A 25,422-nucleotide genomic window follows, 5' to 3' on the forward strand; every position below is an offset into this window, starting at 1 on the left:
TACCTTTTGTATCTGTATTTGTATTCCTTTAGGATGCATTATCTGTGCTATCTGAATAACGTATTTATAGGTAGTTACATCTATACAATGGATACAAAGGGAAAGATTCAACACTTTCTGTCACATTTCTGTAAGAACTGTCATACTAACTGTTTTCTCTTTTAATAGAAGAACTTGAAACAGAACTTGATTAATTTAAGAAGTCACAGCTGGCATTTACCTCTTACCCCAAAAACACAAACACAGTCCTAATGAGCTACACTTGGAGCCCATTTCAGTCTGAATAAAAAAAAAATTTCTAATCATAAAATGAAATTGGAAATGAACACCTTGTGATTGTGGGCCAAATGTAGCAGTAAAAATGTAAGGATGCTTTATTTAGCTAATTAAATAAACAAGATATAGGGGGAGGTTAATGCCAAAAAGCAATTAGAGAAACACCATAGTGAGCAAACTTCTCAAAGCTCAGCAAATCAGCTTTAATGAATGAAGGGGAATAAAGAGTGAATGCAGAAAAAGTTATGGCAATATGGCAGAGAAAGAAGAGCTGGATTATGTTTTTAGCTGTGGGAGCATGGTTAACAATACTGCAGCAGAGAGGGTTTTTTTTCAAGCATCAGATTAAAGTCAAATTAGGTAGAAGGAAAGAAAGGAGCAGAATCCAAGCCTGGAGCAAATCACACTCTTAATTGCATTCTGTAATGACTGAGGCCTGAGTGTTTGAATTCCATTCCTGAGGGTAATCGACCATGCTTTTCAGACCAGAGAGGTGCCCTACCTTTTTCTTTCTCTCCTTCACACACACACACACACACACACACACACACACACTCTCCCTGTAAGGACCTTATATTGACATATTTATTAACGCAAATAATTAATGCTGTACTTACACCCAAATCTAACAGTAACTTTGGCTGTTTAAGATTTTAAAAACTGCAGCTAAATGTCTCTACAGTGTCAGGTAATAAAACAACCCCCCCCCCCACCACCACCACCACCGGCAACACCCACACATACAAAGCCTCATTAGACCTAAAAAAACTTCATCACTTTAACTAAACAAATTTCACACAACCATGCACACTGATTATAGTTATTTAATAAGTACTTTATATCTATACAGATATAGCATTTAAAATACACTTTTGCTCAAAAACACAAAATTCAGCTTCTGAGCACACAGTACAACAGTAAAAGACAAGAATATATACATTTGAATTCTATTGAATTCTTGTTGCCTAACCAAGACATCAGCCCACAGAAACATGAATTCCTGCTAATGACTTGAAACAGGCAAACACCATCAGTACAAACTCACACAATCATAAGTTATGCAAATTGTGTTTTTACAGAGTATAAACCACAAAATGTCAGCACGCTTTCTGTTGGAAGGAAAAACAATTGCCATTATCCGTTATCCACCACACTTCACTGTCAGGAGTGTTTCATGTAACATCCATAGTGTCCTCAAAAAGTGTCAATATTAAATCTTAAAAACAGAATAGGAAATGTGGGCCTCCTCTCATCCTCTGTGTTTAGGGCTCATCAGCAGGGTCCAGTTTATGCCATTTCACAGCCAACGTTAAAAGTAACTTCAATCTTCTTTGCTCATTTTACCCTGAACATGAGGGAGAAAGCTCTTCTAGTCTCAGAGAATTCTGTTAGAAAACATGAACTTCTGTTTTCAAGCAAAGCTTTTAAAAGTCCGTTAAAGTGGGTCCATCCACAGAACGGAGCGGCATCAGCGCCTCTGAAGCAAGGTATAGATGAAGAAGGGGGAGAAAGATGAGGAGAAAAACGGACAAAACAGAAGGCACGCTGTGCTTTGCCGTGTCAAGTCCTTGTCCCTTTAGCATACCTAAAGAGAGAGAGAGAGAGAGAGAGAGAGAGAGAGAGAGAGAGAGAGAGAGAGAGAGAGAGAGAGAGAGAGAAAGAGAGTTAGTCGAATATATTTTGCATTCAAATGAAATATGTCTCATAATCCCTTGTTTTACAGACTACTGATAGTATATCAAGAGTACATCAAGAATATCCTATACTGTGAGTTGTTTCCCAATAACAAATAACCATGTTTTTCATCTTAAAGTAATTTTTAATAGGCAATAATATTTTAAAATTAAATTTGAGAACCATTTTCCTTGTATGTGAAGTATTTCTATAGCTTGTTTATTTGTCTAAAATAAAAGAAGCTTCTTCACAGTTGAAGTACCAAAAATAAATTTATAATAATCTTATATGAAACTCTTTTGATTTTATTTTCCGTTATAGTCATCACTGAGAGCAGTACAATCATTCAACACAAATTTCCTTCTAGCTAAAACTATACTAAAATTAGTATATCCATTGCACCATAATAATTGTTTCCAAGATCTCCATTAGAAATAAAGATACAAAATTAATATAGCAATATATTATATAAGCTTTGCAATATTAAAATATCAGGTACCTCCATTATGCAAATGAACCCTTCAACAAATTACAACATGTGTTGCGGACATCCTGACCAATTGCAAATATTCCAGATAAGCATTCTGTTGGACTTTGGTTGAATCGTTTTAGGCATTGATTACCCACATTAATACTGCAAGGTATATTAAAAAATAAGTTTGCATAAATCATGTAGCCCTATCTATAGGTGAATCTGTGTAATGTAGGTTGCAGATGCAGATTAAGGGAGATTCTGGATCACCTTCTGGTTAGGCAGGAGCGTGTTGCTCTGTAGTGGGGCCAGATGACTGCTGAGCATGCCTCCTCCAGGCCGGTCATGCTCACAAAAGATGGTGCCATTGATATAGTGGAATCTGTCCCCGGGCACCAGGCGATTCCGACATGTAGCACAAGTGAAACACTGTGATGAAAGTAAAGGAATAGGGTGAACTAATGGCTGAACACAGTTCGGATTCTGCAAAATATTGCAGTGCACAAGAATCTGTAACAACATTTATTGAAAGAATTCAGCATGGCAGACTCACCTTAAGGTGGTACACATTGCCCTGTGCCCTCATCACCATCTCACTAGCTGGAATTGACTGACCGCATGCACTGCAAGCCCCACTGTGTCCAAACAACCTGCAACAAGAAATGTAATGGTCAAACGATGTTCTCATACAGAAAAAGCAGCCGTGAATTCCATAATGAGCTGAAAAAGAAACAACCAAACTCAGACTAGTAAATGCTGACAGCAGTTTAAATGAAGTGCCTTGACTTCTTCCTGTTCAGTGTTACCACATACTGATCCCATCATGGCTGCTTTACAAGTAGTAGATCATAACCAATTATGTTTTCATAGACCAAAAACAAAAGGTAAATGGTTAAAGGCACAGTGGGGATGTTGGGTATTTGCCAAAAACAGGACCATATTTTAAATACTGTACCCTTGTAGGACTGCATGGCAGAATACTTATGCCCTCCAGGCTTTTACTGCACCTTTTCTGTTAACGCAGCATAATAATTGGTGGCAGTGGGTGGGACCTCACTAAAGGGAGCCTCTGATCCACCCATTCCTTCTAATTAGGGTACACTTGATTAGTCTACTGCCTGGACTAAAAGTTCTTAAAGAAAATTTCAGGAGAACACTCAAATGAGTTCAAGCCCTACTCTTCAGCTAGCAAAAAAAATGCTGGTATTCATATATACCATTTGTATCTATACACATACAACAGAGCAATTCTAAGCATATTTTTTTACACATGCACAGCTGTAAACACAATCAAATGTTTATCATTTTAGATTTATTCCCAAAAGTAATTTTTAACACTGGTCAGTAGAATCTTTTCATATGTGTATTTAATCATTCAAGCTGGCTGTATTGGCCCAAAATTAGGGAAACTCTTTTTTTTTTTTTTTTTATCTGGAGAAAAATGAACATTATATAATTGGCACATAACTAAATGAATTTAGAAAGACTAATGCATAATAAATAAATGCATAATGCCAATTGTTCCTGGAAGAAACTACAGATCATTGTGACCCTGAACAGAATAAAGCATTACTATAGATTATAAATAAATAATAATGACAAAGTTTCTTATTATGTGATGCTACGATTTTGAGAAACATTCTCATTATAAAGATTTTTCCTCAGGTCAAAATTGGCCTCTTTATATAAAACACATCCAACACAATTATGCAAACACAGACACTTTAAGGAATAAAAATAGTTTGAATTTGCCACCTGAAGATTTATAATTTAACACAAGCTGCATTCTGAACTGCACATAAGCAACACACGCAATTCATTTTGATAGAATTGAAATATTGACTAATATTAAAGTATAATTTTTATATTTAAGTAAAAGTAATATCTTAAGTAAACAAATGTTCATTATGAACATTCTAAATATAAATTCTAAATTTATTGCAAACAACAGTTAATAAATTAATAATTATTATGGTAATTATTAGCAGACTTGCTTTGGAGGGGACAGACTTGGTTTTTATCCTGGGCTTAAATGTTAAAATCTATTTAAATTCGTTGTCTTTCTGCACTAAAATTCATGCACGTTTCTCAGGTCTGTTTAATATACAAAAGTCATGAGTTGCTAACTCCACCCACAGCTCCTTGGCACCTAGACATATTTTATGACATATACTTTTAGTCACAGATAGTCGGGTGGTCAGCCTGCTGCGATTGTCTTCCACTTACTCTCGATTCTTTATTCTCTTCCTTTCCTCTCTTCTTACTATCGCTATCCTGGCAATGAACATATCCACAGTAATGAATTTTTGATCTTAATCCAAACAGTAATTTAATAAGGGGAAAGCAGAAAGCAGCACTGTTCATCCTAATTAATGCTCCCTTCTTTTATCGGACCTCAGGCTCTACGCCGCGCCATTTGGCAAAGAGTCTCTGCTCTTTTGATTAGCTACTGAACATAATACATATTTAATTTGCTACAGATGGAATAACCTTTACAGTGTACATGTAGACAAGTTAAAAGAATATGCTGTCTCAAATCTGTGCATATTATTTGTGCCCAAACAGAAAAGCATTCTGTCTTTGAACTCTGGATGTACAAGTATGTACAATACTCACAACAGTCCTGTCCCTGCTAACAAAGAGTACAGCAGTAAATAATTACTAATTAATTTGCATAAAGTTGCATTGTTGTACAACCAAATATTGGCCCTGAAATCTGCATGCAGAGCCTTGCACCATGGCTAAAAATGAAGCACTGCTGCTCGGACTGTGACCTCTTGTTAAATGCTTTGTTTGTTTTTCAATAAAGACCTGATTTATATCTTAATCTCATGCTGATTATGATTTAGGATCTCCATCCATGTCCGTCGTTAGAACGTCGGCGCCAGCCCGATGTTATCTACCCTACTGCACCATTTAAGCTCATTTGGGGGGTCTGCAAGACTCTTTGCCCTCAAGAGTGTGTGTGACCCAGCAACTGGGACACTGAGCACAGCCATCAGCATGGCTATGCCAAACACTCAACACACTTGGCAGTGTTCTGATCAGTGTGGCCATCGGTGCCATACGGTCATGGGCCAATGCACCACCGCACACATCCAAACAAGTAGAGGTCAGTTTCAAAGCACCTCAAAATTGCAAACAAATCTAATCTGTTTACCTCTGGAATTCAGCATAACACACACAAAAGAACAGAGGATAAAAAAAACACAGCATCCAAGCATGATGAAATGACCATTACATATACCAAGATATACCTTTTTTATTTGTGTGTGTGTGTGTGTGTGTGTGTGTGTGTGTGTGTGTGTGTGTGTGTGTGTGTGTGTGTGTGTGTGTGTGTGTGTGTGGTGTATGGTATATTGTGTATAAATATGGTGCGGTAAAACATGGTAAATATATGGTGTATTTGGTGTATAAATATGGTATGGTATGGTATCTTGGTATATGTAATGGTCATTTCATCTTGCTTTAAACCGGAATAAGCAACATATCCCCAGTGCTAGTTTTTTATTTCTGTTTATTTTGAACAGGCAGTAGTGTTTGGTCACAATCAGCTACAGAACTGAAAAGCTTCTTTTGATATGAAAGTACAAAATAAATAGAATTGTGAAAAATAATTTTAATTAAAAGACTATATATTAAACTTTCAAAGGTTTAGCCCAACCCTCTCCTAAAACAACAGAAAAACATTAAATGTGCATTAAATTTAAGATTTAATCAACTTTATACTCGAAATCTCTTCATGCTTCAAAAATGCTTCAAAATAAAAAAGAAATCAAAATAACAGTGTAACATGGCATGTAAATCGAGTACATTCAATAAATACTTGAAGTTGGGATCCTCTACTACTGTATATGGGCACATTGCAGATGAAATGTATATGCCATCCGTAATAGCATTGGTCCTGTCTGCCTGTCTGCTCTCACATCTAAAGGCTCTTTAAAAGCTGCAGGGATTAGTTGTTGCACTAGTATAGTCTTTTTTTCCTGACCCCGGTGACTGACAAATCTGAATGAGGTTGTCTGATATGTGTTAGCATATTGGTCGTCTTTCCACTCACGTACCATACAGCTGCCTTACAACACCGACACACCGTTGTCGTCCTATGTCTGACTCACTCTTCTTTACTGCCGTACTTATTATTTATTTTTTTAAGCAAATATAATATTTAAGTACATTACTTGGCAATGCATTTCAGGTTCATCCCTGATATAAACAGCATTTTATCCACTATTGAGCTAAACAAAATTTGACACATGGGCAAATCTTGAAGGTCGGGTCTTTTTGGAAAAGGAACACATGAAAGGAGTGTGGGAGGCCATAGAGGGATATAGCTGCTCCCAGGCCCATGTTGCACACACCCACACAGTTCCTGTCATGACTGAACCATTTTATATTCTCTTGTCCTGGCTACTGTACTTGCACACAGCTTGGTTCCCAACAGGAAAATAAGCTACAGATGGCCTTAGAAAGGCTATACTCCTCAGCATGGTGCAACACGGATGGCCGCTTCAGCCATTAGGTAGAACATATGCATGCAATCATGCATACGGAGGTTGATAACAAAAACAAAAATTACTCTTTTCGGCTTCATGCCGGATTAAATAAACCGCTATGAACTTTGAAATTATGTTGATTTTAGACAGAAAAAAATCTTGCCTGAAAATGTTTTTACATTTTTTAATTGTTTTATTGTGGCTCTATATAAATAAGAGGTAAACCAGACATATTCTGCTAAATAATGTGTAAATAATGAGTTATTCACAATTAAAATTCAGCAGAATGGCACTACATGTTTTCCTCCCTGACTAACTTTTGATATACTTTGTTTGCTTGGTGTACCTGATGTAGTCGTTCCTGCAGAGGATCATACCCTCTTTGCTATAGCAGGTGGTGCCGATCTCACCCAGCTGTGCCTGGCAGCAAGAGCATTTCAGGCATCGCGTGTGCCAATAGCGCTCCATGGAGAAGAGCAGGAAGCGATCAGAAATGCGGCCACCACAACCAGCACACGATCGACCTGCTCCATTTCCACCTCCTCCACCCGTTACAGCCACGGCTGACGACTCCACGCGGCTATTCACCATCACGGGACTGGAATAAGAAAAGCTTGATGAGTAAATAAAACATGACCTGAAATTAAATTCCATCATTTAGATTCATACTCGTCAGAGACATTGACATGAACATACTGCACTCGGTTTTAGATTTCTTCTTTTTTTTGGTTCTACACTTGAATCACTAAACCTTTTTTTTTTTTTTATTTAAACTTTACTTGACACATATCCTCTAGTCATGAACAATCTTACATGTGTCCCCAAACGACTTCCTGAAAGCTAGCCTAAAATCACTTTTCTCATAATGATAAATATAATCATAATGAACACTAACTATTCAGCACTTATAAAACTTTTCTGTATATGACTGCATAATCCCCCTATTTGGCACTACTCAGAAAAGGATGGGTTCCACTCTGGTTCATCTCAAAGTTTCTTGTCTCATTGAGAATTGAGAAACAAACCACAATGAACAAAAACAGGCTATACCAGACAGACTGGCATGTACCTGTAGTCATAAAACCTCAGAGAAATGCACAGTATTGAAGCAAGTTTGATTAATACATCATTAAGAAATCATAGTCCTAACATATAATGCATTGTTATATCCTATAATGAAATCCTATTCAAATGAAATCACTTTTTTGGTGATTTTTCTTTTTTAAGTATCTGGGCCAATTTTATTTAACTTTGTGTAACTTTAAGCACTGACTGTGTAGTATGAGGAACCTATTAGACATTCTGCATCAAAGCCTTAAACAACTAGTCAGCTTGCAACAAATAAGACATATCATGCAATATTTACGTTGTTAATACCAAAATTAAAGTCCTATTAAACCGAATAATAATAATAATAATAATAATAATAATAATAATAATAATAATAATAATAATAAAAAACACACATCAATAGTTAAGCATTTAAAACTTGTGTTGGGTCTTAGTGAGTCACAATATGCTGACATTAAAGACGTCTTATTTTGAACAAAAAAAAGTAAATGTATCCTTGTCAGCAAAACAATCCAATTATATTGTACCTATATCTTGATTGCTTTCAATCTGTTTGAAAATGTTGATCCAATAAGATTTGTAAAGCTTAATCTGACATATTTTAAATACAATATTTTGACTGTAAGCAATGATCTAGCATTAAAATCATAAGAAGATTTTCAGTCTTGACAGTAAGATAAGAAATAATCACTTCTGCTGGGCTGAAAAAAGAGCTGAGACCATTGACTTTGAAATTGAGAGGCTCTGATGTGAAGCAGAGGAGTAGGAAAGAGCTGAGCTGTATACTTATCGCAGGTTCTTGCACATGTTGTTTCCTCTCTGTGTTCTCCTTAAAAAAAAAGGTCAAGCAACAGCAGAAAGGAGATGCTAAAGCAAGGCCAGAGGCCATAACTGAGCTTTTCTGATTGAAGAGGTCAAGCAGGGGTCATCAGGATGATAGAAGGCAACAGGAAGGCCACATGTGTCCTGCTCCAAACAAATTCAAACACTTCGTTCAAGTCGTATTTTTCTCTCCTGGCTCATTGCTGGCCAGTTGCTTTCCCATGACCAAGTTGGACACACAAATACTTACAACAACAACCATTACTGTAAAATCAAAACAATGTGATACATGTATTGGCAAAGTACAAATATATTTAACCTACAAGCCATGTAAATACTAAAGCAGCACGATGATATCAAGCTATCCGTATTCTATAAAGCAACTCAAGCCTGTTATCCCCGGCCTTTTGTTGTCCACATCCTGTATATCACTAGCCAAGAGCTTTAACACTGCTAAAGCACACAGAGTGAAACTGATTGCCTTACCCAGAATGATTAGAATCATCTCCGTCCATTATACTGAATGCATATGACTCACAAAAAAAAAGAAAAAATAAAATTAAAATAAAATAGACAGAAGAATACAGAAATATTTTTTTTCCTTTTAAAAGTAATCTTGAAAGTGCGTCTTTCTGTAATGCTCCCTTACTTGCAACTGTGAGAACTGGATAAACAGGTCTAATACCTCTGTGCAGCAGGCTGCGTAAGCACTTCCTCTGCAAATAGGGCGACACGTTCCAAATATCCTAAACCTGACATGAAGCTACACGCCTGGCTTCCTGCTGGAGTTCTGCCTGGAGTGCTGCCCGTTCCAACTAAATCTAACACCTCTGACTTCAAGACTCAATATCCTGATGAGCATATTAGCAACTTAATGCACTGATATATGCTCTAGCAGAAAAATATGATCAATTCAGTTAGACATACTGGAAAATAATAATTCAAATTAGCTCACTGCTTTGATAAATCAAGTGGAATCACAATGGCATTGTCTCTACAGTTCATCTGTGCCCCATGTGGTCCTTCACTCTGTGTGCTTGAAAACCTAAAATTTTTTTCCAAGCACAAACAGGCCTTTACTCTGCAAAGGAATCGCTGTGATTTGCATCCAACAGCATGCGCTATTCAAAAGAAGCTCTTCAAATACCTTTGCCTGCAGTTAATTTCATGAGAATGCAAATCCCTGGCTTTTTAATCATCCCTCTGCTGCAGACCTGAGACTGAAAGACAATGCTCATGAATGGGACCCTGGGGGAATATCACACGCCGCTGTTTCAATGCAGAACAATTATATTATCCCTCTGAGAACTGAGAACCTGCTAATCCCTCTCTGAAACACTCAGGCTACAGGTTCAAAAACGTGTCTTATCTACTCCTTTGCAGAACTTTGTGTTGTTTTAGAGCCATGCTGTGCACTTCAGACGTGCAGTGAGATAATTCACCTTCAATGAATAAACGTCGACGTGAACTTATTTCAGGCATTAGGTGCATTTAGGTGGACGTAGTTTTAGGTTTAAACACGAATTATAATAGAAGAATAAACTGCGCTCTAACGCAGAGCGGGTCCTCGACGGGTCCGTTTATAGAGACGGAACATCACAAGGCGATCATCGCGGTGCTCACCGTGTCTGCGGAACTGTTAACGTTTTAGGTGTGTACAAAAGAGCGTTCATATTAGGAATGCGATTTAATTAAAAGAACTGACCTTCTGACTCTGATGTGTGCATGAACAGAACGTCACTACTTTAAACAGGGCTTTTTCCTTGTCACATGTACATTACAGCGCAGTGAAATCATTTCTTCTCATATCCCAGCAATGTAAAAAAAAAAAAAAAAAAATTTTGCTGGTGACCGTCATAATACAGCGCCTCTGGAGAACAGAGGGTTAAGGGCCTCGCTTACGGGCCCACAGTGGCAGCTTGGCGATACCGGGGCTTGAACTCACAACCTTCCGATCAGTAACCCAGCGGTTTCCCTAAACCGTTTTCTGCAGATGATTATGTATGGCAAACACTTGCGGTTATTAAAATAAAAACATTTAATCCTGTTTTAACACCCAGGTCAGAAGTTATAAATTCAGTAACACACAATTTATAATTACAGAAACGAGTTTTTTGTCCAAATGACAAATATACTGCTTTTATACCTGCCACTTGTGCGGATGGCGGCGTGAGCGACGCGTAATTGCCTAATTAAAATAAATAGCCCAAGTCCGCGCGCTCGTTCAGTTTGAGTCTCTATAAATAGGAGCAGAAGTCAGTGAGCAATAAGCAGAGCTGCTGGAACTGAGGAACTTCAGTAATATATCTCCTCTTTTAATAATGCGCTCTGGGCCCATAACTGCACGCTTCACCATTTCATTACAATAGCGCTCTCTCTCTCTCTCTCTCTCTCTCTCTCTCTCTCTCTCTCTCTCTTTCTTTCTCTTTCTCTTAAAATGAACACTCCGGCGATGGTTGAGACTCCCTATTGAGCATAATTTCTGCACAGGAGAGACGCGAAGTCTCCACAGAAGTGACCTAGAAGTCAGCAAAAGTGGATTAATCTAACGAGGGAGTTACAGATCCAAGAAGGAAAGTAAAAGAAAACTATCGTAATCCCCATTTAAATGCGTTTCATTTCACATCAGATCACCCAAACCCTGCCACTAGTGTTTATAGTAGTTAGAAGTGTAGCAAACGTGTACTGGTCTAAACCTAATGGTTGGATAGGAATTCAACGTGCTCGACACGAAGTAAGTACATGATGCATCATTTAGTTTTTTGTTGAAACATACCTTAATTTTTCGATGGAGAATCTTGGTGTAGGCACCAAACTCAAAGTGAAGAAATCGGATCTTTTTTTTTCGGTGCGTCGTAGCAAATCACAGCGATCTATAATCCGAGTTGTGCAAAAAAACTTCTAATTGATTCTCTCCCTCTTTCAGCGGTGTGATCCGTCCTGCTGCTTACAAAGTCATCACAGTGTCTGCCTGAATACAGAACTGCTGACTAACAGTCCGATCGTTAATCGTCGCGGTGTTTCAAAAGCAGCAGAAGCTTGTTCACGTCGCTGAACGCCTACAGCACAGACAGAACGCGTCGCTTCTCCTGTCACTAATTTGCGTTTAAATGACAGCGGGGCATGGAGCGGGTAGTCTACGCTTTTGAAGACCCTCCTCTAGTGACGTGTCAGTAAGGCAGCCAATGAGCGAGCAGGGGGCAGTGCCGGGATCTGACAGAATGATCGATGTGTATTTGAGCAACTTTTGCCTACTTGAGGCTAATTTAAATGGTCCATAATCACCACCGCAGAGCGACAATTTAATAACTCGGGTTTATGCGCTGCATGAGATCAGACACACGCGCTGTCTTACCCTCCCCAGCCAGCATGGCTCTTTAATTCAGGTAGTGTTCTCTAAGCCCTGATATACATTCTTTCTCTAATAGTTTAACAGATGTGGAAGGCTTTTAAGTGCAGCTGTAAAGTGAAAATTGCAAGTCGATCGACATCTGCGAACATCTGGCCTGGCTGGTGATTCAATTACAGCTTTGCTTTAACTAACGCCAAAACTGTCACATTTTCCTTGATTTACATGAATGGCCTGATGAGGCGAATATTAGGCTCTGCTCTCTTTCAGCTCTGTGTTTCCCTGTGCAGTATCCCACCTGATATCATATCTTAACTTAATAACAGGAGAATTCACTTTTAGCTCATTCAGATTAACCACACTTACAAAATCAATACAGTTCAATTCAGTTTTATTTGCATTCCGCTTTTAACAATGGTCATTGTACTCAAGCAGCTTTAGAGAGATAAAGAGGTTTGAAAGTTAGAATGTATAGAAAGTTAGAAAGTTTAGTGACTAAATGTTTGTTTTTTTATGAGTTAATCTCTAATAAGTAAACCAGAGGTGACTGTGGCAAGGAAAAATCCCCTGAGAGGTTATGGGAAGAAACCTTGAGCAGGACCAGACTCAAAAGAACCCATCCTCATCTGGGTGAAATCAAATGTCCTTTCATTACAGTTCCATCATGGTTGGGGGGTATACTGTTCAGTGATGGGTGCTAAAATGCAGTACAGTTCATGCAAATGTATTAAAAATTACTAAGTATTAAGTATTTAGTATGTAGTGAATTATTTCATGATTATATTTTAGTAAATGCCTGTTTACATAATTTTGAGCTTGATAGTTGGCGTACATATTTTTCCTGACCATGACAGAGGTGGCAAAAGTACACAAATTTTTCACTCAAGTAAGAAGTATAAATACCAATGTCTTAGAAGACTTTCAAAACAACTTTTTTTTTTCAAAACAAATTGAAGTACTGACTACACTTTTTCACTCAAATTAAAGTAAAGAAGTTAGGGCTCTTACATGTACTTAAGTAAAAAGTAGCCATTACTACTACTTTTTTAGTTTTAGTGTAACACTGGTAACTGGAGGCCCGTGGTCACCAGCTACTTCATGTCATAATCTGTACCACTTTATGTGTTTGATTGATTGTTTGTTTTGCTGAACTCCAGACAAGGCGATTAGCTAAAAACAGAGACTTTTGCAAAACAGGAGTTTATCCATCCATTCATTTAGCTAGCCTAAATAAATAAATACAATATGATAATAAACAGCAAACAAAAACATTGATCAAATTTCACAAATTGTGTATGTTTCATGTATAGTTTGTTCTCCAGCACGATATAGAAAAAGGACATATACTTTTCACTGACTTACATGCACACTTTAACAATTTAATTGTTTGCAATTTTGAACTATGATTTTTATTTTTTTTGAAGACACATTTAGTACCAAAAGTTTCAAAATCAAGTGTTACATCATCCCAGTTTTCTCCAGTCTGTTCATAGTCTGTTCAAGCCATCTTGTGGTCAAATAGAGCAAGTGTTACTAAAACAACCGGTGTTGTGTTATACAATAGTTTTTTTAACAATAATATTAAAATTAATACAATAGTAGTTATGCTTAAGCAAAGATAATCACTGTTTAGTTGATTATCTGTGCGAAATTTCAATTTCTAACTGCAAAACGTCACAAATGTTTTTTTTATTGTTACTGATATCTCATAATGCAGATATTAATATTAATTTATTCCCATAATGTCTATCGTTCTATCTGAATCAAACAACCAACAGTATGCACTAAGGGGTTTTTGATTAATAATTTGCTAAACAGTGGATACAGATAATAAAAATACAGGTATATATGATTTCTAATGTACAGTTCATCACATATTAACATATCTCATAAAATTTGCTGCTCACATCAAAATGTATACAGTACATTTTCTTTATTTATAGCTGAATGAAAAGAAAATATATATTTTAAATATATGTTAAATTAAAGAATACTTTTAACTGTAAAATTAATTTTGAAACATAATATTATGACCACCTAAACTTAAATAAAGCAGGTTTGGAATTTAACCTGGTATTAATTTGAATAGATATTTACATTTATTTATGTGTTGTATTGTATTGTATTTAGCTTAGTTTAGTTTTATTTGAGTCAGCTGTGTGTGAGATATAGTGGGTTAGTCCTGAATTGTAGCATCGTTGCATGTTTGCCAGGTGACCTGATCTGTCCTGGGTGGCCTCTGGAAAGCCAGTACACCACAATCATCCCACTATTTTCATTTAGATGCTGGCTTCAGCATGCTGGTTTTTAATGTGCAGCAGAGAGGGCAGGGGTTCCTAGCAGATAGGGCAGGGGTTGAGGAGTTGTCAAAGTACAGCCCACAACCCTTTTCCTCTGCTAGGACAATGGTGTCACTTTCAAAGGAAGGAAACAGGAGGAAAGTGTAGTGAGATTACATTCAGACCTTGCATACAAAGGCTTCAAAAAGACCCATCCCCCTGACATAGCACACACAGCTTCAGGGTTCATCTGAATAGCTTAGCTTTTAAAAAGATACCGAGGAGCCCCCTACTATCTCTATCAAACGCCTATGCACATACTCGCACGCACACACACACATTCTCCTCCTGTCTTTTTACATAGCTCCGCATGTTCTATTGTTTCTCCAACTTTCATACCTTTGCATGAGAGAGGGAGAGGAAATGGTGGGAAAAAAGACCTGAAAGAGGGACATGGGACAGTGGAGAAAGTGTCACAGCAAGAAGGGGAAATGGGAAGGGAGACAACTGAAAACAAAAAAAAGGTCCAAATTCTGTCTTATTCACAATGGGGGTTTTTGTCTCACTGTTTTTCTTGCTTTTGACCAGTAGAGGGAGTGAATGGAAAGTGTTTTAATTTTTTAAAAGAAAAAAAAAAATTTACTGATTGTTTAAATAATTCATTTACTTGTACCAGCTTTCAGTAACCACAAGGTGGGAATATACCCTGGCTAGAATTCTAGTACAGTGCAGATCAACGCGCGCGCACACACACACACACACACACACACACACACACACAAACTAGTGGGACCATTTAATCTATGTTTTTGGGTTGGGAAGAAACCCTGAGATAGCACAGGAATAGATATTCTGTATGGACAGTCACCTAAATCCAGGATCGAACTGGAAGCCCTGGAGATTTGAAATACCAATGCTACCCATATTAACATTTATTCATTAATTCAATAGTCCATTCATCTCACTGCTTCATCCTGATCACCAGAGGTGGGAAGTAACGAAGTACAAATACTTTGTTACCTTAATTAAGTTGATTTTTCTTTACTTTCTTTACTTTACTTTACTACTTATTTTTACAACTTTTTACTTTCACTTATTAAATTTTTGACACAAATATCTGTACTTTTTCAGGCTCGTTACTATTTGGGGTTAATATTTTTTCTTCTCATTGCACGCCGTTTTCAGCTCATCAACCTGTTTCCAGGCTTTATGCGACTTTTTAAATCTACCACTGGTGTATAATTTACTGGCTCTTACACACCACAGACGTAGACTAGTTAAAGAAGTTAAAATGAGCAGGCAGAAGGCACCAAGAAGTATGGGGTTAATATGACTGAGAACAGAGACATTCCTGATCACCATCATCTTTTCTCTGCTTGTGTTTTATATGGTGGTTGTTCAGCTTGGATACATTCTTTAGGGAAGATACTTTGAAATTCATTTTGTATTAATATATTAATTAGGGCTGTCAAAACTAAGCGTTAATAACGTGCTAATGCAAAGTAATTTTAACAGCACTAATTTTATTAGCGTGTGATTAATGCAGCGCTCATTTCTGTTTGACCTTTTTTCTTTTAATATAGATAAATAAATATATAAAAGGCGAAATTAAACTTTCAATGCAACACACGTTTATTCACGCATCCTGTCTTTATTCAGATATTACAAAAAATAAAGAAATAAACTCCACAGAAAAATTATTTTTATTCACTAAACATTAGTTTTACTGATGTGCCAAGTCTCGAATCAGCACACATCTGACAATTTACCCTCTGGGGTCAACAAACATGCAAGTGTGTTTTGTGGTATTTTTTCAAAATTAACTTAAATTACTTTTATAGATTATATATGATTTTATAGATTATACATAATTCAAACCTATAAATGGTCCACTTTTATTTGTATTCACGCATAATAACACAAAATGCTGTGCTTTTGTAAAATAAAAAATAAACAGCCGTCTCCGTCATCTCTCTTCACAGACACATCAATAAAACAACCTGAATCTTAGTGAATACTTGCCTCAAAGACATCAAGAAGATATGAATAAAAAGCATGGAATGTCTACTTTTAATTTAAAATCCAAATAATTTGGATTGAAAACATATATTCTCTGATTCTCTAATTTGTATGGAAGTTAGAAGAGGTACAGTTTCCCCGGGATCACTTCATTAAGGTTCGGTTTGGTGACCTGATTATTTACGTAATTGAAAATACCATATTCACTTAAAAACATTTACAAAATATTTTTTCTAAATGCTCTATTTTGAGTTTGGTTTTACTAATAATAAACATACATTTGCATAAAGCATCAATATTTGTCCATGCCCATGTTGATAAAACGTGAAAAGTAATAATTTAAGGTACATTTAGAACAGATAAAAATGTTGTGAGTTGACATATAACAACCGTATGATTAATTAAGATTAAATATTTTAATCGATTGATAGCCCTAATATTAATATGATGTGAGGTCCAGTTACCAGCGTGACACTAAAACAGGTAGTAGTAATGATTATTTTTTACTTAAGCACATGTCAGAGCCCAAACTTCTTTACTTTAACTTGATTAGAAAAGTATAGTTAGTACTTCAACTTTTACCAGAATATTTTAAAACATGAGAATCTGTACTTATACTTAAGTGAAGGACGTGTGTACTTTTGCCCCCTCTGCTAATCAACATCCTGGTGGATCCGTTATCTCATCAATACTGCTTGCAAGACTGAAACACAACTTAGATATGACCTAATCCATTGCACAATGTACACACATTTAAACACTGATTTATCCTGTTCAGGGTCATGGAGGATCTGTAGTTTATCCTGGGACCACTGCACATGAAGCAAAAATGCAGCTTGGTTGGGATTATCCCAGGGCACCATGCACACACATACACCTTGGGCCAATTTATAAGGTGGGATGAAATAAGAATGATATTACTGTAATGATTATACACACTGTCTCAAATGTCTACAATGATTGTATTTTTCTTTATTTTAGTTAAAAGGTGTCCTTTCAAGCAACCTCTATTAGCCCTAAATATATCCTTAAGTGAGTTCTGTATCTTTGCAGCCTCAGCAGCAACCTTGTCTAGTTCCAGTCACAGTACATGAGTTTGTCAAGGGTAGAGACCAGCATGCAACAACCTTGAGGTGTAATGTTTACCAAATATGTCTTAAAGTGCACTTTAAATTTTTATTCTAGTGTTAAACTCAATTCAATTCAATTCATTTTTATTTGTATAGCGCTTTTAACAATGAACATTGTCTCAAAGCAGCTTTACACAGATAATGCGGTGATTAAAAATGAATATGTTCTTTATGAGTAAGTTTGTCCCTGATGAGCAAGCCGGTGGCGACTGGCGACTGTGGCAAGGAAAAACTCCCCGAGATGGCATAAGGAAGAAACCTTGAGAGGAACCAGACTCAAGAGAGAACCCATCCTCATCTGGGTTACACCGAATGTCCATTTGTGGCGGGTATACAATGTTGCGGGGTGCAGTGATGATGATCAAAAGCGAAGTGTATTTCTGAGTCAGTGTAGGAGACTGTTGACATCAACTACAGTCCAATCCTGGCAGGCCTGGATGAAGTGGGAAGATCCACGGGGGGGAGAGGGGCAGGAACAGTGGTCACTGGAGCCTCAGGAGCATGTTTAACTCGACCGAGAGAGAGAGAGAGAGAGAGAGAGAGAGAGAGAGAGAAGAGGGTGACAGGAAGAGAAGGATATGGATTATTAAGTGTACCTATTGTTGCATGAGAGTTAAAGTCACTGTGCAGTTTGGACTCCGGCAAGACTCGCTATGGCAGCATAACTAAAAGGGAGAACCAAAAGGCAACACAGACATGAGGGATCTCTGGGATAAGAGACGGCCCACCACACCACCATCAACAAACCTGAGTGAACACGTGAATGTGAGGGGACGACAGCGTACAAATATCCCAGTTCACCAAACACTCTATATCAATGTTCCCTCCAGATCTGAGCCTTTACCTGAGAAAAAATCTACTGATTAAAGGCTTGACTGAATAAATATGTTTTCAACCTCGACTTGAACACTGAGACTGTGTCTGAGTCCCGAACACTGGTTGGAAGGCTGTTCCATAACTGCGGGGCTTTATAAGAGAAAGATCTGCCCCCTGCTGTAATCTTCATTATTGGAGGAACCAACAGATAGCCAGCACCTTTTGATCTAAGTAGGCGTGGAGGATCATACTGGTACAGAAGTTCACTCAGATACGGTGGTGCGAGACCATTAAGTGCTTTATATGTCAGTAGTAGAATTTTATAATCAATGCGAGATTTGATTGGGAGCCAGTGTAGACTGATTAATACAGGGGTGATGTGGTCATATTTCCTAGATCTAGTGAGGACTCTTGCTGCTGCATTCTGAACTAACTGAAGCTTATTTATGCACCTACTCACACACCCAGACAGTAAAGCGTTACAGTAGTCTAATCTAGAAGTAACAAAAGCATGAACTAGTTTTTCTGCATCCTGTAACGACATCATATTTCTAATTTTAGCAATATTTCTAAGGTGAAAGAAGGCAATCCTGGTAATATTATTCACGTGAGCCTCAAAGGAAAGACTCGAGTCAATAATCACACCAAGGTCTTTGACAGCCGTACACGCTGAAACAGAAACACCATCCAGAGATGTTAGGTAACAACATTAGGAGATGTTAGGATGTTAAACAACCTGAAACCATAAAGTAGCACATGAAATGTAGTTTAATTGATTAATTAGATAATTAGTTTTACCCATAGCTGTAAAGTTTATAAGTACTTTGCAGTGATACAGTATTCCTGTTTGTTGATGGCATTGAAAATGTTGTTCTTGGTAAAGTAACTGATTCTGATTTTCTAATTGAAAAACCTTACACAAGCACTGGACTGAGTCATCTCTTTCAGAAAGCACTGTGTTTCAAGCGCATGGTTTTCGAAATTAATCTGATTTCCATAAATGGGTATGTTTTATGTTTTTTTGTTTTTTTTGCATTGGTGATGTGCATGTGTACATGTGTGTTTAGAGTACAATCACCACAGATTCCACCTGCACATTTCTGATACATGTGCACATTTCCTGTTCTTTTGTCACATTAGTGCTAAAGCTCTCAGCTTGATGTGAGAGAGATGAGGGGGGAAACCAAGCTATCGCACTATTGCTATCAACCTCGTCACAGAATCTTCCGCATCTTCTTCTCTGGTGTGCCCGATGATTAGTCTTGACTTTAACTGCACATTGTAACATTCCACCGCTCTCATCCCACTGCCAGGCCATTAGCTCAGGTTGTTTGCTTTTCTGTCTGAGGCTCTCTTACACATGTGCCAGCAGACTTGGACTGGACCTCTTCACACATGGCCTGATTTCCTCTCTTTCCTAGGAGTAGTTCACATCCTTGGCAATTGAAAATCTTGCAGTAATGATTTTCAACTGCAGTTTTCTGTGTAGGAAAGGAGCGCACTTATGCTAGGTAAGGAGAGCACTTATGCACTATATGGGCAGCTTAGACATTACAGCAAGTAAATCAAATTATGGTCCACCATTTATACTTATTTTTGAATCAACAGATGCTTTTAATGATGATAAGGACGCAAGATATAACTGTGATGCATGTAAAACAGTAAGTGTTTCAATACAATTTAGCATACTCTCAAGACCTTCAATTGCTACATCAAGTTTTATTCTTTGCACCATAGTGGTGCAGTAGGTAGCACTGCCACTTCACAGTTCCTGGGTCACTTTTATGCTTATAGCCACTGCTCAAGCTGAAGCCCTAATCTTGAAACCTGGTGTCCAAGGTGTCACTCTATATAACATAAAGATCAGATTCAACTTTCACACTGAATGACACCAGTCATTGTTCAAGCACTCATCAGTTTAGTCTTAGACGTCCAAAGCAATTACAGATGATGAAGACACAGCACATTAGGTATTCAATAAATAAAACATGCACATGATTCTTCTGTTCATATAGCATCAGCAAACAATACTAATTTACTAAATTAAAAAAATGAATGGTGGTGGTTCTACAACGTAAAAAAAAAAAAAAAAATTGGCTTAATTTATTTTGTATAGTGCATTACAGATATGCTATATGCTCACACAGTCTTTCTAGGAACCTTCAACTAACTGGAAAAACACCTTCAGTTCTGTTCTATATAGATGCCATTAGGTGTCCTGTATGTTTGGATATGCAATTTATTATTAAATTCACAGAGTGTGTGTGTGTGTGTGTGTGTGTGTGTGTGTGTGTGTGTGTGTGTGTGTGTGTGTGTGTGTGTGTGTGTGTGTGTGTGAGTGAGAGAGAGAGAGAGAGAGAGAGAGAGAGAGAGAGAGAGAGAGAGAGAGAGAGAGAGAGAGAGACTCAAATGATGAGCATTGTGTGTGAGGTCCACTATGAGCGAGGTATGAGATGCTGTGAGTGAGGTATTTGGGATACTGCTGTTATGTTTGCTGTACAGCACTAGTCTCCAATGATGTGTGTGAATGTGCAGGGCCATGAATCAAGGTGAGCATCAACATCACAGGCAAGTCACCAGTTCCACTTTCTATTGCAAGAGGCCATATTGGTACTGATATTTACCAAGTGATTCACAGATGTGTTGGAGAGCCAGGATGAGTTTTTTTCCCCTGTATCAAAATGTGTCTGCTTGGAACAAATATAGTTTCCTAGTGTTGTATAAGTGGTTAGTCTGTAGTTCAGGTGCTCTGCTGGTGAATGGGAAAATTGAAATAATATAACTGGCAGAAAAACCTGAACTTTTAGTTGTTAGTTGTATGCTGTTGTTGTATGACCTGGATTTTGCCTCATTAATAATTTGTTAGGTATTAAAGTGTCTGCTGTAATAATGTGACTATAAAACGCATTTAACATAAACATCCTTATTTAGTGTAACGAATATTACACTATTCATTGTAATATTGAATTCCATTATAATTCAAATAACTTCCTCAGTGAACACACATTTTGCAATATTTTTATACAAAATAGTGGTGCTAAATATAATTTTCCTTTTCATGGAAAAGCACTACTGCTGAGAGCTTCAAAACATCTTAAGGCGGTAAAGTTATCAAATTATCACATTAGGTTATTAATCCTGATAACCTAAGCAGTAAAGTCTACGTCCTCCCATCAGCCCTTAGACCTTTCATTCAAGCATTTGTATAATTCGACTATGGCTTTTAACCCAAAAATCAGCTTACAACTGAGAAAGGGTTTGTTAAAACTTGTTGAAGAGCCTTGTTGACAGACTCAACAGTGGGTACTTGCTCATGGGGTGGGATATGAAACCATGACCTTCCATTCAGTAGTTCAAATAGTTTTTTAAGATCTAGAAAGTGTGGTAAGACTGATTACTGCACTGTTGATATTTAGGGAAATAAATGATCAGGTTATGGATTATTAAAAAGGAACTGATCACAAACAAGAATTCAGAGCTACTTACAATATATTTTATACTAAGTCATAAATGTTATAAGAACTTTATTTATCAAAAAAGTCCATTATGTCCATAAATATGCATATAAAATAGTATTTCTGTTCATTTTATATTTACCTCATAAATAGAGGTGGTTTAACACTGACACTCCACCAAAAGGGAAGTCTGTACAATAAAAAAAAGGATATAAATATAAAACCTGTACAAGACACATTTACAGTTTTTACACTTAAGATATTTTCCTCCACTACTGCAGTTAAATATGGATAAAAGAATTACACTTTTTTTTATAAATATATAATATTATATTGTCTCATGTTTAGTATTAAATAGTAACCTGCACGAGCAATAAATGTACTGTTAGAACACATTGTAGCAACATTGCCTGCCAAATATGACTGAAGTTGACTTTAAGGTACAGTCTGTGAAAGGTTGCAGCTTCTAAAATACATACAAACTACAAACAGCATATATACACAAAACTTTGTACATCACTTACATAAATTAAAAAGCTGTGGAGCTTGCTCTTTTTTTGTGGAATGAAAAAAATTGCGGTAAAACCCTGTGTGTGTGTGTGTGTGTGTGTGTGTGTGTGTGTGTGTGTGTGTGTGTGTGTGTGTGTGTGTGTGTGTGTGTGTGTGTGGTCTGAAAGGCAGTAGGTTTATGTTTCTGTCTACCAATATGATATCTTAAATTTGTATGTCAAGATAAATTTGATGTAAATGTTGATGTAAAATAATTAATTTATAAGTATTCAAAAATGAATATCAATAACAATTTTTCCATGTAAAAATATGAAACTTGGAAAATACAATTAAGATATATGTGGGATATCAGTAGCTATAAGGTTAGAAATTATAATGTGTATTATTATTATTATGAATATTAATAATGTCATTATTATTATCATCATTATTATTATTATTATTATTATTATTATTATTATTATTATTATTATTATTATTATTATTATTATTATTATAAATAGTAGTAGTACCATACAGCCAACAGGCTGCTGAAAATGCAGCCTATTTTTATTTTTTAAATGGATGGAAACATGCTCTGTGTGTGTGTGTGTGTGTGTGTGTGTGTGTGTGTGTGTGTGTGTGTGTGTGTGTGTGTGTGTGTGTGTGTGTGTGTGTGTGTGCGTGGGTGCATGCTTGTGTGTGTGTGTGTGCATGCTTGTGTGTGTGTGTGTGTGTGTGTGTTGTGGGTTTAGTATTTGAATGTGTGTATATCATTGGGCAGGCTGATGGATTTTGGGTGCTGTGTTGACGATCGGGTGCTGCAACTCTGAGTGCAGCTACACTGAATGATCCACATGTTGTTACGGGTAAATTCTTGTCCTTTTGGGCAGTGGAAACGCATGCGCACAGTACGGGTGAGTGTGGGTTCACAACAGCGCCCATCAATGCATGAGCCACAGGAACGCAGCCGGTATTGGCGTACAGTGGTGCATCCAGCAAATGTGAGAGGAGCTGGTTCACGTGGCCTTATGGTTCTCTGACATTTCTTCCCTTTCTGAGAAGTTACAGAAAAAAATATGTATGCTTATGGTTAGGGATGTGAAAGTATAATGGTATAAAGCAATGTAAAATAGTTTACTATTCTCCGCACATACACACACTTAATGGTGGAATATGGATAGTGTGTTCTTTAAGTTGTACTTCACATTGTAACCTCCTAACCACCTTGTTCCACTGACTGGGTATGTCTGATAATGATGCACTGTTTAATTGACATAATCCTTCTAATTTAAAACACTGCAATACACATTTTAGTAAGTATTATAAAAGTTAGAAAATATTAACTACATCTAGTCTGACTCCTTTAATCAGTTCACTCACTTCAGAATGTTTTCTGTGACTTTTACTTGTCCTGCAAAACAGTGTATTGTTGAGCTCAAACATATGAAACCAATAGGCACCAATTAGACCAGGAAATGTCTCAGCAGGAAGCTGGGATTAATAATCTATTCACTGCTCAGCAAAGATCATGTAAAATAGTACAAAAAGGCCAGTACTTAAAATGGGACTTTATTTGAAGCAGCTCAGTAATTACAGATTTCTAACAGTAATTTCTAACATTACTTTTCTGGGAAAGCTCAAAGAACACCGCTTCCAGTTAACTGTTTAAGGAGTTTCTGTCTTGATTTTACTGAAACTGCACATGTCTGGGTTACAGCTGAGCTGTTCATTGTAGCTGACTATGGATTGCTGAAATACTGCAGTATGTCATGGCAGGCTCATGCACTAAATCGAAAAAAAATGTTGGCCTTACTCAGTGTTTATCTCTGGCAGACAGTTATTTGTTTAAAATGGACAGGTTTGAATCAGACTTTTCTCATTTTCCAAAGGCCCATTTCTTGGCCAACTATTGTTCATTATACACATGTTAATGTTTCCCCTTGGCAATAATCATTATATTGCATAGCGTACAGTTTCAGTGTTTATATATATGGGTTATAGGAAGTGGTGGCTTAGTAGTAAAGACATTGAGCGTCTGATTGGAAGATTTTGAGTCCAAATACTGCCATTGCTGTGCCTTTGAGTAAGGCCCTTAACCTGCAAATGCTGTGTATTAATGAGAAAATTTAATTATCAGTGATCCTAAAGAAGATATATTTCTAAGTACGGTATATGTTGAAGTAATGTCTGGTTTGTAATGTTTGGTACTCACCTTGAGTGGTGATTGTAATAGACTACTGCCACATTCTCGGATCTGGCACAGCCGAGTTTCTTTAATGAGCCGGCACTCCGTGTTGCTATTGGTTACTCTACTGGACACACCCATTCCACAGATTGCTGAGCAAGGTGACCAATCAGTGGTTTGTAGGAAACACAAAGGTGGGAGTGGTAAGTGGGATTTTGTGGAGGAAATCCATTCTAAACATAAATAACAGAGCAGCATAAGTGATAATGCTAGTCACAAATAAAGAATATCAGTACAAATACATTATTTATAATGTACTATATTACTATGAATGTGAAACCTCCTGCTATGCACCCACCATTCTCTTGTGCTCCTGCACTGCTGTCCCTTGGTGTTGGTGCCATTAATAAAAGCTCATTACTTGTAAGGTCATCACTTTTTTCATATTCATGAGGATTGCTCTCGAGAATCATGTCATCTTCATCAATGTGGTTGTCATCATCACATACCCACTCCTGGCAGCAGCGCCCAGGCAGCGTGGTAAGGCGAGGCCGAGCACAGCGCCACTCAGGCAGGGATACATGGTGTGGGCAGAGAGGCATGCAGCCCACCACTCCATCCATGCAGGTGCAGCGGTGCTCACAGCTAGGCTGGAAGTCCTCACCGTGCTGGTAGACTCGGCCATCTAGCTCACACGGACGACCCTGAGCCTCAGCTGTTGAGTGAAAGTGGTAAAGTAGCATTAAAAATGATGATGCAAGGCAAGAATGTGCACACATCAAGGTTTATGATTTAAAAGAACCAAGAAAATAGATGTGTTTTCAGAAACATTGTTATTTTTTTAATGACCTATACTAAAAAATTTAATAAAAAATTAAACATGAAC

The 25,422-nt window shown here is 37.3% G+C and overlaps 3 protein-coding genes across 6 annotated transcripts in view; 1 reads left to right on the forward strand and 2 right to left on the reverse strand.

The window, feature by feature from the left end:
* LOC310720668 (uncharacterized protein) overlaps nucleotides 1-25,422 on the forward strand; it is a gene marked incomplete at its 5' end in the record, with an annotated part of 579,035 nt that overhangs the window by 58,170 nt on the left and 495,443 nt on the right. The window lies entirely within an intron of this gene.
* Nucleotides 1,087-11,942, reverse strand: lmo4a (LIM domain only 4a). Of its 2 annotated transcripts, none has more exons than XM_083532040.1 (5): nucleotides 11,588-11,942; nucleotides 7,265-7,516; nucleotides 2,976-3,072; nucleotides 2,693-2,851; nucleotides 1,087-1,861 (listed from the first exon to the last, which is right to left on the reverse strand). In XM_083532040.1, the coding sequence occupies exons 2-5, from the start codon at nucleotides 7,507-7,509 to the stop codon at nucleotides 1,853-1,855; spliced, it is 510 nt and encodes a 169-aa protein (XP_083388166.1). In that variant the 5' UTR covers nucleotides 7,510-7,516; nucleotides 11,588-11,942; the 3' UTR covers nucleotides 1,087-1,852. The 2 variants fall into 2 exon arrangements, with proteins under 2 accessions (XP_083388166.1, XP_083388165.1); XM_083532039.1 differs by lacking the exon at nucleotides 11,588-11,942 and adding an exon at nucleotides 9,298-9,486.
* The window catches only part of ccn1l1 (cellular communication network factor 1, like 1), a 5,305-nt gene continuing 2,333 nt past the window's right edge, over nucleotides 22,451-25,422 (reverse strand). For 2 of the 3 annotated variants that reach the window (XM_083531464.1, XM_083531465.1), the window contains 3 exons: nucleotides 24,895-25,251; nucleotides 24,564-24,769; nucleotides 22,451-23,405 (listed from right to left, as the gene is read on the reverse strand). In XM_083531464.1, the coding sequence (XP_083387590.1) occupies nucleotides 23,100-23,405; nucleotides 24,564-24,769; nucleotides 24,895-25,251 (869 nt within the window). In that variant the 3' untranslated portion in view covers nucleotides 22,451-23,099. The remainder of the gene's footprint in view (nucleotides 23,406-24,563; nucleotides 24,770-24,894; nucleotides 25,252-25,422) is intronic. The other variant, XM_083531466.1, reaches the window with a different exon arrangement.

Source organism: Silurus aristotelis (genome assembly GCF_946808225.1).
Source record: "Silurus aristotelis genome assembly, chromosome: 26".
NCBI classification, from domain to species: domain Eukaryota; kingdom Metazoa; phylum Chordata; class Actinopteri; order Siluriformes; family Siluridae; genus Silurus; species Silurus aristotelis.

Coding starts and splice junctions, on each gene's coding strand:
- lmo4a (XM_083532039.1), bottom strand. CDS start 9,326: ATGGACGGAGATGATTCTAATCATTCTGG. Junction 3,073..7,264: donor TGCAGGAACGACTACATCAG/GTACACCAAGCA, acceptor TTCTTGTTGCAG/GTTGTTTGGACACAGTGGGG. Junction 2,852..2,975: donor GCAATGTGTACCACCTTAAG/GTGAGTCTGCCA, acceptor CTTTCATCACAG/TGTTTCACTTGTGCTACATG.